Source organism: Artibeus jamaicensis, unplaced genomic scaffold, assembly GCF_021234435.1.
Source record: "Artibeus jamaicensis isolate MK-2021 breed Jamaican fruit bat unplaced genomic scaffold, CSHL_Jam_final scaffold_1689, whole genome shotgun sequence".
Classification (NCBI taxonomy): Eukaryota; Metazoa; Chordata; class Mammalia; order Chiroptera; family Phyllostomidae; genus Artibeus; species Artibeus jamaicensis.
The window spans coordinates 7,937,444-7,955,380 of record NW_026522029.1 but is presented as its reverse complement, the minus strand read 5'-3'; the positions used below and the strand labels follow the sequence as shown (position 1 = coordinate 7,955,380).

At 52.1% G+C, this 17,937-nt stretch overlaps 1 protein-coding gene across 2 annotated transcripts; it reads right to left on the bottom strand.

The window, feature by feature from the left end:
- Nucleotides 1–268: 268 nt before the first annotated feature.
- On the bottom strand, nt 269–17,581 carry GNAT2 (G protein subunit alpha transducin 2). 2 transcript variants are annotated; one of them, XM_053655876.1, is made up of 10 exons: nt 17,185–17,581; nt 11,979–12,102; nt 9,575–9,758; nt 7,914–7,956; nt 7,521–7,662; nt 6,879–7,036; nt 4,897–5,025; nt 4,530–4,659; nt 2,749–2,902; nt 269–2,213 (listed from the first exon to the last, which is right to left on the bottom strand). In XM_053655876.1, the coding sequence occupies exons 2-10, from the start codon at nt 12,081–12,083 to the stop codon at nt 2,023–2,025; spliced, it is 1,236 nt and encodes a 411-aa protein (XP_053511851.1). In that variant the 5' UTR covers nt 12,084–12,102; nt 17,185–17,581; the 3' UTR covers nt 269–2,022. The 2 variants fall into 2 exon arrangements, with proteins under 2 accessions (XP_053511851.1, XP_037008384.2); XM_037152489.2 differs by lacking the exon at nt 17,185–17,581 and having other exon boundaries at nt 11,993–12,092.
- Between the last annotated feature and the right edge of the window lie 356 nt (nt 17,582–17,937).

Here is a 17,937-nt window from a genome sequence, read left to right as displayed (position 1 = left end):
GGGCCTGTGTAGGCACGGCCACAGCTCTGGTGAGGATTCTGACCTGGTGCTTCAGAGCTGCCTGGATGAACTGCATCTGGTGTGCTGGTGTTCTGCATGATTCTCAGCTTATTTCAGGCGTTCTTAAGTATTCTGAGAAGAGGCCTAGAGGTTTCATCAGACTGCCAAAGGATCCATAAAAAAATAAAAAGGGTTCTCTCTCTTCCCCCCTTCCCTCCCCCTTTCTCTGGAGCACCCCTCCCCTACATCTTTCTCCCTTTCATTTCCTAGGCACAAACCATTGAAATTCCAAGGATCCTTCTTTTGCCTCCGTACTTGTTTCCTGGGCCCACATAGCCCACTGGCTCACTTCTACCTCTGTGACTTTCTAAAACTTTCCCTTGTATTTGGCAGGTGGGGGGAGACTCAGAAGAAAGTGAGAGGCCTGGCTGGTGTAGCTCAGTGGACTGAGTGTCGGCCTGCGAACCAAAGGGTCACTGGTTCAATCCCCAGTCAGGGCACATGCCTGGGTTGTGGGCCAGGTCCCCAGTAGGGGCGTGTAAGTTGTTTCTCTCCCTCTTTTCCTCCCTCCCTCTCTAAAAATAAATAAAAACTTTTAAAAAAGAAGAAAAAGTGAGTCAAAGTTAAAGCTGCTTAGAAAAGTTCCTGCTCAGCTTGCGGGTGCAAGACAAGACGTCTTACCCTGGCTTTTTCTTTGACTGAAGTTGGTTCATCGACAGTAGGCAGAGTAGTTTCCCTTAATTCTCTGCTAATCCTCCCAAGTTGGTTTCTTTTCTAGGAGTCAGACTCTCAAACGAATCCGATTTTAACAGCACCAGGTTTTTTCCTCGGTGCACTCCAGGCTCATATGGCTCTCTGGTATCACTGTGGCTAGTAGCCGCGTAAGCGGGAGAGTGTGCTTCTGGCAAGGAGAGTATTTTCATTTTAACTGACACATTCTTTTATAGACTAAATCTTGATGCCAGGAGCCTTCCTCACTAGTAGTTGTAAATGCTAAATCCGTAAGAGACTTCACCGCCTCCTGTGAAGATAAATGCAAAGCCAGCTTCCTTTCCCCTCCCAGGAGTGAGAAGCCAGTGATTTACTTGGTCTGTTTGGGAAGATGTTTTCAGCCAGGCCTCACAGGAGTCCACCCAACCACACAGGTTTTTATTGCCTAAAGCAAGATCAGCTGCCTGTTTTGTTCCGAAACAGGTAGCAGTTGAAATGAGAATTTTAGGGTTGCTCTCTTATTCCAAATTCTGTGAGGGAGAAGTAGCAGCTATAAAACATCATTAGTACTCAGAGTGCGAATGTGTTAGTATGCTCTTAGTTTATTCAGAAAGTGGCTTGTGTAGCTGCGAAACAGTTACTTAGAGCTAAAGGAAACTTTGTCTCTCTAGCAGGTTGGAGGAGGGAGGAGGGGTAGCCTACCCTTAATAAAGATGATTGTTTTTAGGTATGTGCCATGGGAACTAAGTCACCTGTCCGGCGATCCAGATCTCTCAGTAAACCTGCCACTAACAGGTCTCTATGTGCCTTAGCTTGTGGGTTTGTTGTTGTTGTTGTCATTTCCCGTTTTGCTTGGGATAGTTCATCTGGAAAGCTGGCGTTGCTTTCCCTAGATGGCAGCTGTGATGCAGGGTTTCTGTCTGTGACTAGTGACACAGCCTTTCTGCACCTTCCCTTGGGTTATGTTTGTGACCACCAGAGTAACCCCGTGATGCAGCAGAGAAGTGAATGACCTTCGTTTCAGAGATGAGGGACTCACTCAGACAAAGGGTGTCTTTACACTTTGTGGTAAATTGCAGAACCAGTACTGGAACCTGGGTGTTCCAACTCCTGGCCTTGGGCTCTTTAAACTGCACCGGCCGCCCTGCTCTGAGCACAGGGTGGGAAGGCAGTCCTGGCCATGCTCACCCCATTTCCAGGGGATGAGGCACTCGTGCCCCAGGGCACGGTGCTGTGACCCGTGATATCCCCCTGGACAGCACCCAGACTCCAGTCCCGTTAGGAGAGCACACACTTGAAAAGCAGTGGCAGTCAGAAGAGCCCGCAGTCCTTGAGGTTCTCTTTGATGATGATGTCTGTGACTGCGTCGAACACGAACTTGACATTCTGCGTGTCTGTGGCGCAGGTCATGTGACTGTAGATCTCTTTGACGTCTTTTCGCATGTTGAGGTCAAGGAACTGACTCTTGATGTAACTCCCTGCATCTTCGTAAGAGTTGTTTCCTGGTTTTCCAGAAAAACAGTGAAGGAGTGGGGCAAATGAACGCCCCTCGGTTGCTCACTTACTTTTTAGGTGGCTGCCTTGACCCGCATGGCGCTGTGCTAGCTGCGGCCGGGGGCCCCTCGGCGGGAGAAGGGTCCTCCCCTGTACTGCTCTCCTGTGTGTCCCACTGGAGTTGAGCGGAGACACTGAGCAGAGAGGTGTCTGCGTCTCCACCCCTGGCTGCTGGCAGCTACCATCTGAATAGCAGGGGGCCCTCCTGCGTCTAACGTGGCTTCTGCTCCAGAGCCATTGGAACTCGGACCTCTGGCTGAATGCCCACGTTTCCCAGATGAGATGTCCAGGTGTCACTTGGATGTGGCAAACCTCCCGAGAGGAAGGAGTACTGACAGGATAAGGGATCACCAACGTGGCAGGGTAGGGCTTTCCCTCCTCAAAGACCATCCCTGTTTGTCTCCTGGGCCCAGGAAACGAGGCCCTCAGCAGTCGGGACTGGGACCTCATCACCCTTGTCTCCAGCCCTGGACACTCGCTTACCATCATACTCCGGAAAACAGATGCTGAGGTGGACTTTCTTGATTTTTTCCTCAAAGAGGTCCTTCTTGTTGAGAAAGAGGACGATGGAAGTGGCCGCGAAGAACCTGTGGTTGCATATGCTGTTGAACAGGTGCAGCGACTCATGCATGCGGTTCTGGGAAGAGGGAAGCCAGCAGAGGCGTCAGGCCGGGTGTGGGGGTGCATCTGGCCGCCTCCCCTCTGCAGAAACTGCTGCTCCGAATGTGAGGGCAAGAGGAGGGAACGGCTTCCCGCTTTTTTGTTCGGCTAGAGAAACCTGGCTTCTCATCTTCCTATCATGGCTGTGTGGCTGGGGAAAAATTCATCGAGTTTTCGGAGTCTGTTCCCCCTATCTCGTAAGGTTTATGCAAGTTAAATGAGGTCACGTATGGAGAATGTTCCTGGCTGCGAAGGTCAAGAATGTTATGCAGGGAGGGCTTCGGCGGCCAGGGCACAGCTGAGGGTTTTGACATCCACGAGTGCTCCTGACACAGGGTGGAATCTGGGCCCGAGGTAGCATGTGCTGACCTGTGTCTCCAGGATGATTTGAAGAGGCTTCTGTCACAGGGCCCTGGGTCTCAGTGTGGGCAGGAACACACTGCGGATTCTTAGACCCCGGTGCCCAACGGTGAGGGCTGGAGGACTTCCCGGGGCCACACACGGGCTCTTCTGCCCTGTTTCCTTCTCTCACTACTGTGAGTGGGGGAGAGGCCGCTATGTGTTTGCAGGGCACAGAGGCTGCCCCATGCCCCAGGCCAGCCTAGTCTTGGAGAGCAGGCCTGTGGGGTCTTGAAGTATGTGTGCTCTTAGCTGATTTCACTCTTTTCATCTGATAGAGAAAAGCTAAACTGCAGCCTTTTGTCATTGCTAATAACTCCTGGGAAGCCCGTGAAGACCTCGGAGGCCTGAAGAGATCTTGGAAAATGAGGGGCCCTGTGAGACATTTTGGCTAGAAGGTACTTAGAGTGCTCTGATGTGAACTTGAACTATTAAGGAGAAGGGAGAAAAACTGGAGCAAGGGGTGGGAGGGCAGGAACTTTGTCTCCTGCCCGTCAGCTCTGGGCCTCCATTCGAGGAGCAGATGCTGGCGTGAAGTCAGCGTTACCCTTGCCTTTGACCTCCTCTGTCTCCAACTCAGGAGGGAACCGTTGGGCCAACACTTGTCCTGCAGAGCTCCTGTCTTCTAAAACTACAGGCCCCAGAGAACCACCCTCAGGTGACCATCTGGCTGCCTGTTCGAGTGGCGTGTGACACTCGAGGTGTGTGTGCTGTGTCTCAGTCCTGTGTGCACTCGGTACTTATCTAGGCTTCTAAGTGAGGTTTGTGCTTCAGCCCCGCTGTCGTGTGTGTGAAGGTGCACAGAATCCCGTTCTGCCGTCCTCACTCTGCCCCTCACTTCCACGGGCGCCCTGGGAGAGTGCTGAGCGCAGCTCCTCTGCTTTGCCCAGTGGATCCCTGTCCCTTTAATATGCAGCCCCTTCCATGAGCACAAGCCAGCCACGTGCTACTTGGATGTCTGCTCTGGGACCAGGCTTGCTCAGTGAATCTGAAGCTCCAAAGTGCTGGCCTAGAGCCTGGAACTGGCAGGAGAGGTTTTTCTACTGTTATTTGCCTGTGGTACTGATTGGTCTGTTAGAAGATGGGTAGAGGGTCGTGGTTGGCTGAAATCACCGGGGGGCGGGGCGCTGGAATGACTCTCACAGCTGGAGGGTCATGGGGGAACCGTCCTTCAGGGTTGCTCGGAGCCAAAGCTGCCCACTCACCACTTCGTCATCTTCCACCAACACCATGTCATAGGCGCTGAGGGCCGCGCAGAAGATGATGCAGGTGACTCCCTCGAAGCAGTGGATCCACTTCTTTCGCTCTGATCGCTGCCCCCCCACATCAAACATCCTGAGGGGAGAAATGACTGTCCCCATAGGTATGACCAGCTTATGACCACATGCATGTGGCATTTGCACGCATGAAGGCGGCTCCTGTGGGGCCAGTTGGCCATAAGATGGGAACTACGTGTCCAGGGCGCGGAGGACGCGAATGCAAACTGGGCTTTGGTGAAGGTCAGGAAGCACGCCCAGGCCCCCGGGGAACTGTGTGTGTTTCTGTGGCACCTTCAGCAGACCTCATACTCACCTGAAGTTCAGGTCTTTGACGCAAAACTTGGTCTCAACGATGCCCGTAGTTTTGACTCTGGACCGCAGCACGTCTTGCTCACTGGGGAGGTAGTCGGGGGCCGTAATCCGGTCTAGTTGGTTCAGATAGCTGAGAAAAGTCATCAGCATGGATGATACTAGATTTTCCATGGCCAAGGCCAAGAAAAGTAAAGAACCTCACCCACAGGCATACAACCTTACATGACAGAACCAGGGCTAGAATCCATACTGTTCAGTCTAAGGCTCGTCCCCACAAACCCTCGTGTGTCCTCACAGAAGGAGGTGTGGGTCCTGGGCTCAGTCCCGGGACTCAGGGCCCTTCTGCGGCTGGGTCCTGCCCTGTGAGTCGAGTCAGGTGACGTCCTTGCATTTCCCCTGACTACAGGGTTTCCTGGACCCTCACATGAGATTTGGTGGTTGCGATGGGTGCTGAAAGTTCCACCCCAAATTAGGAGTTGGGTGAAGAGAGACTGCAGGGACACAGGACAGGAACCAGTGTGGCGCGTGGACCGCGTTTACACCCTGAATCAAGTTGGGGGAAAACTTTCCATGTGATGGGGAAACTTGGATATTTCGTGACATTAGAGAATTATTAAATATTTAGGTATAGTAATTACATAGTGATTTCTCTCTTAAAAAGTCATTTTTAGAGTTACGTGATGAAATTTTGAGGGTGAGATCATAGAATATCTGGGATTTCCTTCAACATAACCCAGTCGGGGGTGAAGATGAAGAGAGTGGCCACTCGTTGGTAACGGTTGAAGCCAGGTGATTTGTTGGATTCTACTTTTGTATGTGTTTGAGTTACCATATAAAACAGGTTAGAAAAGAAGGTGGAGGAGGACGGATGTGCAGTGAAGGCGCTGAGAGAAAGCGGTGGGGGGGGGGGTCAGAGAGGTGCCTATTGTGCGCGAGGCACCTCCGTGTTTACACTCTCTCCTGCTTTCGTGAGCCTCAGATCATGTCCCACGTTACAGATTTAGAGGGGTTAAATGGCTTGTTCAGGGTTGAGAGGCACTGTGGTATATTGTGGTTTAAAAAAAAAAAAAAACACTCTGTGGGCAAGTAAACCTGACTTCAAATCCAGCCTGATTTCAAATCGGCCATTTATTTACATGACTTGGAGCATATCAGTTATGCTGGAAGTTAGTTAACGTCTCCGAAGCTCCGTTTCCATCTGTAAATGGGACTAGTGAGGAGTCCTGTCTGCCTTGAAAGCTTCTTCAGATGAAATGAGATGGTGCGCCCAGCACAGCCGGCAGCGCCGGGGCCTCCGAGGGAGGGCCCTGGGGACAGTCAGGGCACTGTGTCACCAGACTAGATGACAGGACAAGGGCTGAGCCGGGGTGTGTCTTAGATTGTGGGGCTCACGCCTGTCTGTCTACAGCGTTTCGCTGTGTGAGGTCAGCTTGATGGACACACTCTGCGCCTCATTTTTTTGGAACCAGCTTTGCACAGTTGTTTCCTTCAATCTCTGACAGCTACCTTTGGTTTGCCCTGGTGATTTCTGTATCCCACACCCTGGCACCCGGGGACGCAGACAGAATGAGCGAAGGGGACTGTCATCATTTCTGGTTAGTGGCCTAAGTAGAGTGTGGGTTACCAGCTAGAAAACTCAGCCCTCCAAGGGCCATGGCGCACCAGGGCCTTCCAGGAGAGGGTGGCAGACTGCAGGGCCGGCCGTCCTAGCGGCCGCGGTTCTGAAGGGAGCGGTGGCAGGTGACGTGTGTGACTTAGGGGACGGCTGAGGGCTGCTACACAGAGCACCTCTGGTTTGAATTTTGGGCCTTAAGCTTCGTAGGATGCAGAGTGGCCCGCATCCCGATTTAAAGGCATCACGCGCCACACGCAGTGAAACCCTGCAGGAGCCCAACCAGCAGGGGCACGGGCCGCACTCAGTGCCCGGGAGTTTCTCCCGGAAGGCGGCCCGCACCTCCTCCCGCCCACCCCAGCCAGTCTCACTAAGAGGCCGAGTCGTTGAGCTGGTACTCCGCCGCTCTGTCGACGCAGGCTTGCACCCCGCCGTCCCGCCACAGCCTCCCGATGACCGCCACCAGCTCAGGGGGCATGGTGCCCTCCTCGACGGAGTCGGCCAGGTGGCCGAGCTGCCGCCCATCATCCTGTAAGGCAGAAAGCTGGCTGAGGGCCGGGCAGGGGTCCTGCTGCAAGGGAAGCATTGGCGTTGCTCCCACAGCAGCCTGGGCTGGGCCGGCGGGTGGCAAAGGTTCTGTCTCAGAAAGCGCGCTCACTGATTTCTGAGTGGGCTTGAGAGGTGGAGGGTGGCGATCTATCCAGTCCTGGGCTTTCCTCGGGTGTCCCCACCTTCTATCCTCTATCCTTGCAGGCTGAGCTGCTTGCAGCACGCTGCCACAGAACTTGGTCCTCTGCTCGGGGACACTGGATGTTTAAAGACCAGACTGCCCGCGAAGCAGATGAGATGGTGCATAGGGACCCATCAGCACTGATGCACTCATTGGTTCATTTTGTATGTGCCCTGACTAGGGATTGAGCCCACGACCTTGGTGTATCGGGACCACGCTCTGGTCCATTTCTCATTTGCCTTTCTTACCATCTACCCTTAACCACATGCCGTTAAGCACGCACCGCACGGCTGGGCTCGGCGTAGTCAATGCCCAGGGCAGACATGGCCCGGACGACGGCCAGCATGGACTGCAGCACGTTGCCGTAGATGACGGACTTGTACTCCAGGCACTCCTCTGGCGAGTAGCCGTCCTGGTGGATGATCCTGCGGGCACACACCCGCCCCTTAGCCGCCCCGGGCAGCCGGACAGCAGGAGCCGGGAGTGTGGGGGGAGGCGAAGCGTCACAAGCACTAGATCTATTCCTACTGCTGCCCTGAGGTGGAGAGTCAGGGGGCGAGGGATGCGCAGGGGAGGGGCACCGGGTCCTTTCCACCCTTCACATCCGGCTTTCCAGCCCGGAGCCCTTCCTCCTCTGGGCCCCGCCCTGGCCCTGCGGGGCTTGGTTCCTACTCACTTCATCTGCTTGACGATGGTGCTCTTTCCTGATTCCCCAGCACCTGCCGGGAGAAAGGCTCAGGCTCTGGGTTTGCCCCCATTCCCTGCTCCTCCCCCCCAGGTGGCCGTGCTCGCCAGGCGCCACGTGAGGCACCGCCCAGGAGTGATGGCAGCTCTGCTTTGCCGCTGGCCTCGAGCCCAGGCCCTTTGCTCTGGACCTCCAGCAGAGTTTCCACCTCTCACTCCCAGCATTTTGGGCTGGATGATCCTTTGGGCGGGGATGGGGGGGGTGGGGGGTGGGGGGGCGTTGCCATCCTGCCCAGTGGAGGGCGCAGAGCTTCGTTCCTGGCCCCCACTCCCAAGAAGTCGGCTGTGCTCCATGCTTGCGGTCCTGACGGCCAAAGATGCTTCCAGACGTCCCCGTGGGTGGGGGCACAATCCACTGAGAACCACTGAACGAATGGTGGGGGGGGGATTCCTTGGACACATCTCTCCCCTCCGCCCGTTGTGCTCAGGAGCGTGGGCTTGGAGCAGGAGTGGAGAGAGCTGGGTCTCCACTAAACTACTGTTTTTCCACCCTCATTCTGTCTCCTTTATTGACTAAAATGCCCTAATATCCTTCACACTCCGCTGTCCCTCCATCAACACCACCTACCCTTGGGCCCTCTCCCCTAGTCTACACGCCCACCCCCATGCCTTCACCCCTCCCCCCTCGCCCTAAACTGCTTATCCTGAATGTCGAAGAAAGCTGCTTAGGCTTAAAAGCTCTCTTAGTGGCCTAGCGTCTCCTCCCCCTTCGGCAGCCTCCTGACTCCCTGGAGTCTGGGTCCTGCCTTGAGAGGCGTGCCCCTTTAGTGTGTCCCTGGGGCTGTGCCACGTGGTGGCTGGTGGGGTGGGCGGGAGGGGAGGAGGACAGCTGGCGCCTGTTCCCAGGCTGCTCTGGGCGTGCACACCCCGCCCAGCCAGGCCGTCACACCGATCCCTCTGCACTGCCGTTGGGGCTTTTCTAAGCCAGGTGTCCAACACTCGGTTTCTCTGACTGATCACTGAGGTGCTGTGCTTTTTTCATCCCGCCCCCCTGATCCGCTTAGGAGCTCATCAGGTGTCGGATGCTCCCTCCCGTCTGGCCTGGCGTGGCTTTAGAGGTGGCTACCGGACAGGAAGCCAGGAGAGCACTGCTCTCGCTGCAGACACCCTTCCTCCCCGGTCAGGAGGAACCAGTGTGCCTGGCAGGCTGGCCTGTCCCTGGGAGTACATGACGCTGATTATCTACGCTATATGCTAGACCTTCTGCATCCAACCTCCTCTTCTGAGGCCTTGACGCAATTCTCTGACTGCAGATTGGGTTGCTGTCTGAAAGCCCAGGGTTCCTGGTATTTGCCAAGCCATGAGGTGTTTGTTGGCTCTGGTTCTATTTGGAGATGGGTGGGTCCATCCTGGCCCACGTGGTTCAAGGACTAGCAGAACAGTGCCAGAGTAGCTTTGGCATTCTGCATCTGGACGGGGTGGCTGGGCGCAGTCCTAGAGCTCCTGATACCCTAGCATGAGACTGGGTGGGGAGAGGACACGAGGCCCAGGCTCCTGCCTCCCTGTGGGTTGGGTGGAACCCATCTCCATCCGGGACAGGCAGGAAGGAGCAGGGCTGGCTCCTACCTGGGCTCCTCTCCCCATCCCGCTCACCCAGCAGCAGCAGCTTCACGGTCTTGGCCTCCTTGTCGGCGTCCTCCTGCAGCTTCCTTTCCAGCTCCTTGGACCGCTTGGCCAGCTCCTTGTCCTCGGCGCTGACTCCACTCCCCATCTTTCTGCTGTCCCCTCCTGGGCTGCTTCCCCCGGGCCCTTCCGCCTCTCCTCTAGGGTTTCCTATCTGTGAGAAGAAAGGAAAAGGAAAAGTAAATCGGGCTTGTGCATCAGTTTCTCAGGCCCAAAAAGCTGGTTTGCAGGGGGCCGGGTGAAGGAGCAGCCTCCAGATCTTGTTCCCTCCCTGCCTTGGCTGAGACTCCTACCCCAGCTGGAGACCTACTTAGTCTGGGGATTGTAGCCTTTGCATCCAGCGATGTGACGGGCCAAGCCGATTAAGAGCTCAGTATGACAAAGAACAGAGACTCGAGTGTGTCTGTGACTCTGCTGCATTCTGACACAGGAAGACAGGGTATAGGCACCGGACCTCTGGAACAGGATAACTGCTGCCCCTCCTTTGGAGGGGCTGACCCCCTAAAAGTCTCCTTCCCAGACTCACGTGCTTCACAGTGCTGGATGTCAGAGGCACCAACGCAGAAAGCTCACTCAGAGTCCAGATTCTAGGGTCTTGGTTTCAAGGGGTCCGAGCCCACTCCTCCATCCCAGCGGGTGGGCCTGGCCAGGAGTGCTCGCTTGGGGCACTGCCCTCACTTGGGAAGATTAGAAGTGTTTCTCCCAGCTCCTGCAGGAAGCTCTTAGCTTCACTCCTGTTGGCTCATCTCTAGTACACGCCGCAGTCATCAGCCCTCACTTCACATCATACTTGCTTACACCTAGATTCCCCCACACCGAATTCCTCCTGGGTCCTCAGGAAAGGTTTGGGGAAGGAGGAAAGCAGGAAAAGGGGTGCATGGCAGGGAGACTGGGCCCTGCTGCTGGCTTCTCAACGGTTGGGGCAACCCTCCGTCTGGCCCTCGGGCCAGCTGTTGCTTCCTGGGGAGACGTGAGAATGGGGAGCCTCCTCGGAAGGAGATACTTTAGGACTTTGCTACCCAAACACGGTGCAAGGCCCAGCACAGGTCACCTGGGAGATTGTCAGGAACGTGGAACCTCGGCCTTACTTAACCCAGGCCCTCTCACTCAGAACCCGGGAGGTTAATGGCATCGTGGGCAACTCCAAGGACCTGGAGGCTGGGAAGCACTGCCCTGGGGACTTGTTTCTCTTCCAGCTGCCTGACGTCATCGTGGCCTGGAAGGTGCGTGTGCTTCCTCAAAACAGGTGCCACACTGATTGGAAGATCACCTGATTTCTGAGATGCTCAGATACCCTACATGTTTTCAGAAAGGCCTGTTTTAGAATCAGTAAGTTCTGGTGCCAGGGCTCATTCCAGAGGCCGAGCAACTGCATTTTAAACTAATGGAGGTGATTAGGGTCATCTGACAAGTTTGAATAACCCTGATCCAGAGCAGTTTTGTATACATTGGAATTCAGTTAAAGAGGTGTTTAAAAAAAAAAAGAAAAGATAAAGAGAAGAAAATGCTGATTGAATTGGTCTGGAATGCCATCCAGCCGTGAAGATTTTCGAGTTTCCTGCAGTGATTATAACACTAGGTAGGGAAGCACTGAGCTCAAAAGATTTCACTTTCTCTTTCCTTTTACAGCTGGAGTTGTGCAGTGGCAGCGGCCGTGGGGGCTGAGAAAGGGGGTGGTGCAACCTAGGTCCCCCGCCCGCCAGGAGCCCAAGCCCCCCCCCCCCCCCCCCCCACCCTCCTCCCCACCGCCTTGCAGCTGCGTATCTGGGGATCCAATGGAGCCACTCTGGGCCCGGAGCCCAGCCTCCCTCTCGGGGCTGCCAGAGAAACAGGCAGCCACTGGGGCGCCATCCAGGGCAATCACGTTTTCCCCATCAAGACAGACCGGTGCTTGCTGACTTAGGAGGAAACAGCAGAGTGCCTTTGAAACCGGGACTGTCTTGGAATCTTGGCTAGCAGGTTTCAGTAATGCCTGCTCCAACCTACCTACACTATTAGTAGCTTACACCTAGGCCAGCACTGTGCTGTGTCCTCTGCACCGTTCATAGTGAGGGGCTGTCAGGAATGGTGCTGGACAATTTATGGGGCTCATATCCCTTAATTCTCACGGTAACTTCAAGCTGAATGCTCTTGTCCCCCATTTATAGACCGGTTAACAGAGCTGAGGGTTAAGTCACTTGGTCAAGGTCATAAAGCTTAGCAAAAAGACAGGCAAATGAACGAGCTTAGTAACAGTGGCACTAACTTTGTCAGAGAAGCCCCTGACTTGTTGGAGCTTGTTCCTTTGTGAGCTGACACCTCTCCAAACTTCTGCAGCTCCCCAGCTTTTTTCCATGACTAAGATGAGCAAGGGAACTCTGAACTCTCACCTGACCTCATTGCACAGACCTGCTGGGACGTGTGCGCCATCCTGATGCCAGGGACCTGCCTCCCGTCTGCAGCTCCTGTGCCTTCCCTGGGGCGGTTCTAACGTCATCATGGCATTTGGGTTCCGGGTCCTGGTGGAGTAGGTAAAGCATGTAGGTGACATTCCCATTTTAGAGGCAAGTGAACGGAAGCACAGAAAGGAGATCCTCCTATTGTGAATGGCGTTGGGGTTCTTGGGTTCCCCAAGATAGAAATTGAGAGGAAACCCCGGAGACATTTTCAAACAGGTTTTAAGTAGTAAGGTTATGCTCAAGCACAGGGGAAGCAGCCCGGAGCAAAGATCCGCTGAGCTGCCTCAGGGCCTGGCTCTGCTCTGCTGCTTTTGTACGATGGGGACAGGGTGGGCCTGTGTGGACAGAAAGGTGGGCTTGCAGGAAAAGGTGGGCTTGTCAAGTGTTCAGGAAGCAGAACTGAACCCAACGGGGTGGGGTTACTTCCTCCTCCTTTCCGGTTGCTTGGCAACTATCTCTGGGCCTGTGCAGTGAGGGCAAGATAGTGGTTGCTCATCAGCGCCACCCAGGAGGGCAGCGCAGAGGCCAAGCCTTGATCAACTGCCTGTGTGGAACAGAACGGTGGTTTTGACATTTTCTGGCCGCCTGCTCTTAACTGGGCTCATGGCCATCTGGTGTTTTTCCATTCCTGGGCCCTAGTCCCTATACTGTCTGATTCTGCCCCCGCCCAGCACGCATGTGCGCGCACACACACACACACACACACACACACACACACACACACACACACGCTGCCCCACCACCACCAAAGAGATTTTATCTCCTTATTCTAAAGGGATTAGGGCCAGAGGTCTCTTCTTCTGTAACTTCTTCCTGCTGAATGAGAACATTGCCCCTATACTTGGGAGGAATGAAATTCTCTCACTGTCTGGCCCAGGCCTTTCCTGTCTGGAACGAGCTGGAGAACTCGCATGACTACCAGCTAAGGTGGAACTGCTGCAGTCTGGCAGGGGCAGACTCTATGAGAAGGTTAAAGAGGCGAGGACCCAATAATAGCAGGAGTGGGACCATCGGGGTCTCCAAAGGGGGAAGGAACCAGATAAGCGAGGGCAGGCTTTAATGGTTTCCTGTACTCGATTTAGGTTGTCAGGATGTCCTTTTTATTTTTGAGCAAGATTTTGCATTTATTTTCAGTTTGGAGTGACTGCTTGCTTCAGGCTCAACCAAATGAACTGTTTTCAAAACACCGATAGCTTTATACTGGATAGTCCTCATTGTTGACACCGTTTTGTCCAGCCTTGGAGTCCCCTCATCTCAGTGGTTGCAGCCATGTTGTGTTCTACTGACCTCTGATGCTCAGGGTGAAGTCCCTTTAACCAGACAGCCCATTGTAGCGAGTTCCCCGAAGCTCACGTGATGTCGTCTCATTGCAGCCTGGACCACAAGGCTCAGGAAGACAGAGTGCTTGCTCTCAGTGGCTCCAAAACAAAGGACGGGAGAAAAACTGGGAATGTATTTGGAGAGCCACAGGCAGCTATTGGAGGAAACTAGGAGAATTTGGGAGCTAGTGCCGTTTACAAGTGGAAAATAAAGCCAAACCCCACAAAGATAGTGAACAGCACTAGAATTGAATATTTACAAGGGAATATTATGGTTCCTAGGACAATAATGTTTTTCTGTCTAGAATCACCCTCATTTTATCAAAGAGAGCCAAGTGAAGACTAATTCATTGTACAAGTCTAGTTTTAATAAATTTGGCCTGGTGTTTGCACAAGTACAAGGAGAACAACAATGAATCAAAGAGGCTCTTTTAAAATCTGCTTTCTGAGCTTTCCTAAGAAATCTCCAGACTGAAGCTTAATTAGCCTCTCAGGGCTAAGAAGATGAGCCACTAGTTGCCATCAGCATTTTCCCGTAATCCCTAACAATGTAGGGGAATTCTCCAGGTTCTCAACACTCCTCAAATGTCCTTTAAAAAAAAAGTTATTGCTCTTATATTATCAAAATGTCTTGAGGTTCATCCTTTGCCATCTCTCCAGAAACCAGCCTTGTTTCTTACCCAGCAAGATTGCTATGAACCATGTGAGCAAGGCACCTGCCGGTTTCCAAGTGGCTTTCGTCAGCCTCCAAAGGCGATCTTAATTCCTTAGAACAGCGGTGTTCAACCTTTCGGTGTCTCTGGGCCACACACTAAATACATTGTGACACGTAATCACAAAAAGATCTCATAATGTTTCAGGTAAATTTACAGTCTTGTGTTGGGCCACTTTCACAGCCAACCTGGGCTTCATGCAGCCTGTAGGCCCTGCGTTGGACTCCCCTGCTGCAGAGCGTTCTGGTGAGATCTGGTGTCTATGTTTATCTCTTTTGTGGATTTTTTAAATTTTTTTATTTATTTATTTTTAGGGAGGGGAAGGAGGGAGAAAGAGAAACATCTATGGGTTGCATGTCCCCAACCAGGGACCTGGCCTGCAACTCAGGCACACACCCCGACTGGGAATCGAACCAGCGACCTTTCCATTCGTAGGCCAGGTCCCAATCCACTGAGCCACACCAGCCAGGGCTCATGTTTGTCTCTTTCAAACACGACATTCCAGTCAAAACCTCATCAAGAGTTTCCACTTGTGTCCTCTTATAAAGAGAACAGATTTCTATAGATTTTATGCAAACAACCACATTGCCAAGAAAATCATGATATTCACTCATTCAGAGTCTCCAAACTTCCAGAGGCATGAGGGTGGGGAGAAAAGTCTAACAGTTTCACTGTTGCTTACAAAGGTATAATTTACCAAACTGTTCTAGGCCATCGGTAATTTAAGAGAAAACAGGTTTCCTTCTATCTGGAAAACAGAAAGATTAATAATCAGCAATATTTCCAATGAAAAGCTGTAAGAATTCTAATTCTCAGTTCATTCAGTCCCCCAGAATTAACTCTTGTTTATCCTGGTCACCTGCATTCTATGTATCTAGTTATTCTTTAGTGTTCTATCAATCCTCACCCAGTTTAAAGGTACGACCCAAAAATTCTCGGAAACCTGAGTTTCACAATAGGCCCGAGTCCTCTCCATGGATCTCTGCAGAGGAGATGAGACACATGCGCTAAAGCGTCAGAGTCAACAATGACTGCAAATGACAAAACTTTAAACGACATGGTTACGGAGCTGATTCTAATGCATCTGACAAAGAATGTTGCTTTTCTGCAACACAACATTTTAAGATATCAAGAATGACAAATGAGCCCTGGCTGGTGTGGCTCAGTGGATTGAATACCAGCCTGTGAACCAAAAGGTCGCTGGTTCAGTTCCCAGCCAGGGCACATGCCTGGGTTGCAGGCCAATTCCCAGCAGGGGCCAGTTACCAGCAGGGGCCAGTTCCCAGCAGGGGATGCACCAGAAGCAACCATACACTGATATTTCTCTGCTTCTCCCCTCCCCTCCCCTCCCCTCCCCTCCCCTCCCCTCCCCTCCCCTCCCCCCCTCCCCTCCCCTCCCCTCCCCTCCCCTCCCCTCCCCTCCCCTCCCCTCCCCTCCCCTCCCCTCCCCTCCAAGATAAATAAATAAATAATTTTTAAAAAACCCAAATGCAGGAAAAGATGTTTTTCTTTTTAATAGACTGAAAAAGAACCAAACTGCACATACAATTTCTTCTTTTCTCAGGATTCCTTTTCTACAAACCTTCTACCACTTTCTTAGTCCCTCTTGGTTTGTCCTTTCTTCTGCATTCAGCATAGCAGTCAAGTAACAACCTTATTTTAGGACAAACCATGTTCTTTTAATTCCTTCAAAAATGTATTCCCATACCTATTCTTTCTATCACTAAAAAACCTAGCTTCTTTTTAAAGTGTATTTATTTACTTTTAGATAGAGGTTAAGGGAGGGAGAAAGAGAGGGAGAGAAACATCAATGTGTGGTTGCCTCTCACATGCCCCCAACCAGGAGCCTGGCCCATAACCCAGGCATGTGCCCTGACTGGGAATCAAACCAGCGACCCTTTGGTTGGTAGGCCAGTACTTAATCCACTGAGCCACACCAGCCAGGACTAGTTTCTTAATTAGAAATCTTAACTCTTAGGAAACTCAATTTCTAGTGACAGGTAAAAGGTAAGCAATTCGTGTTCTTTAAATTGATATATTTGAGTACAACTTTAAATACATTTCTTCATAGTACAGGTTTGTTTTTTTTTTTAAATGTAGCACAGGACATGTTTACTAATGGACCCAAATATATTTAGTTTCTCTATAACAAACAGAAGCTAGATAAACCTATTTCAGTAATTAATGTTTCATTATTTTATCTTATTTGGAAATGGCTTAGACATTCAATGAATATCCATCATTTACTTTAGCTAGTAAAACTTTAAAGTTTCAAGTTACCAAAGAGATTTATAAAACCATTTAAATTAAATATAATTGTTGCTAAAGAGTTACCTTTAAAGAAACATTTTATCCCATTTACATTTATTTAATCTACTTGTTTCTAATAATTAAGTTTAGATTACTTATGAAAATTTTATTGTATCGAACTATTTTCCTTGCTGACATTTTGCAACAGAGACAACATGAACTTATAAAATATTTGGGTTAGCCTGTTACTTATTTAAGATTATGCTCAGATGACCAAAGCTTCGCATGCCACAGAATTTCTTTAAAGCCAGTTTAAAATCGTATCCAATCATAGACTGTATTCTCTTGTCTCTGAGAAGCCTGGCGCCCTCTCCTTCAAGGGGGCCCCTTCGGTGGACTTGTCTACAAACACAGACAACGGAAAATGGAAAGCGAGTGTGCGCAGTTCAGGGGGACCGCTCAGGAGGTGAGCGGAGCGGGCTCGGTCTGGTCCGGTGGCCCAGGCTCCTAGGAAAAGCTGGTGCCGGGATGGAGCAGAGCGTGGATGGCGCTGCCTTGGGCGTGGAGATGAGGGAGATGCGTAAGGGGAGGAGCCTCGGGTGCCACTTTATCCCTATGTCTGAGCCTCTCAACGGGGGCAGACCACACAAAGGAGAGGGCTTTCCCCCTCTCAGGGGGCCGCAGTGAACAAGTCATGGCGCAAACCCTGACTGGGAACCGAACTGGGTCCGCAACGGTGAGCTCACTACCAGAACCCAGGGAGCAGGGGACAGACTCTGACCTCGGCCCTGGGGAGTCCTCTCCAGCACAAGCAAGGGCAACCCCAACAGTCCGCCTTTGCCAGCGGCTTCGCCCTGTACCTTGAAAGCCCAGGAGTGGTGTGTGAAGGTCCCAGACCCCTGGGCAGTGCTCTGGGGGCCACAGAGCGACAGCAGTGCCCTCTTCCACGGGACAGAAGGCTCTCACAGAGGAGTTCGCTATGGTCGCCAGGAAATGAAGTTCCTAAAAGTCAAATCATGTAAAACAAATAACATCAACAACCAACATAATTCACTTCCCACACGTTCATACAGCCCCCCTCCCCCCACCAAAACATACAATACTTTCAGATTTAATTTGCCAAATTAAATGATCAAATTCTAGATCAAATTCAAAACCAGTTTCAAATAAAAAACAAAATTCTGCAACCCAGTTGGGGACACAGGCTCAACAAATAACAGATAGAGTTTCGGTATCAATTACTCGGTTTTCTCCCTGTAAAATGAAAGCACTGTTGCTCAGCAATTCCCCGTCAGTGACACCTGGTCAGCTGAGCGCCCGGCCAAGGCCACCCCAGAACAGTCAGTCCAGGGGTCATTGATGTGCGGGCCGAGAGCCCACTCAGGGATCAGTCCCTTCATCGTCCCTACTTCCTGATCCCAGGACATTACTGGGGCCTGGCTACACTGCAAAAGAAAACCAATTTTGGTGTTTTTAGTTTTGAACAGAGTAGCCCAGCAAACAGCCGGCGGAGGGGGGGGGGTCAGTGTGTGGGTCTCATCGGGTGGAACCAGCATCTGTGGCGGACTCGAGCCCAAGTTTAGGGAACTTCTGCCACAGGCCTTTGACCCAAC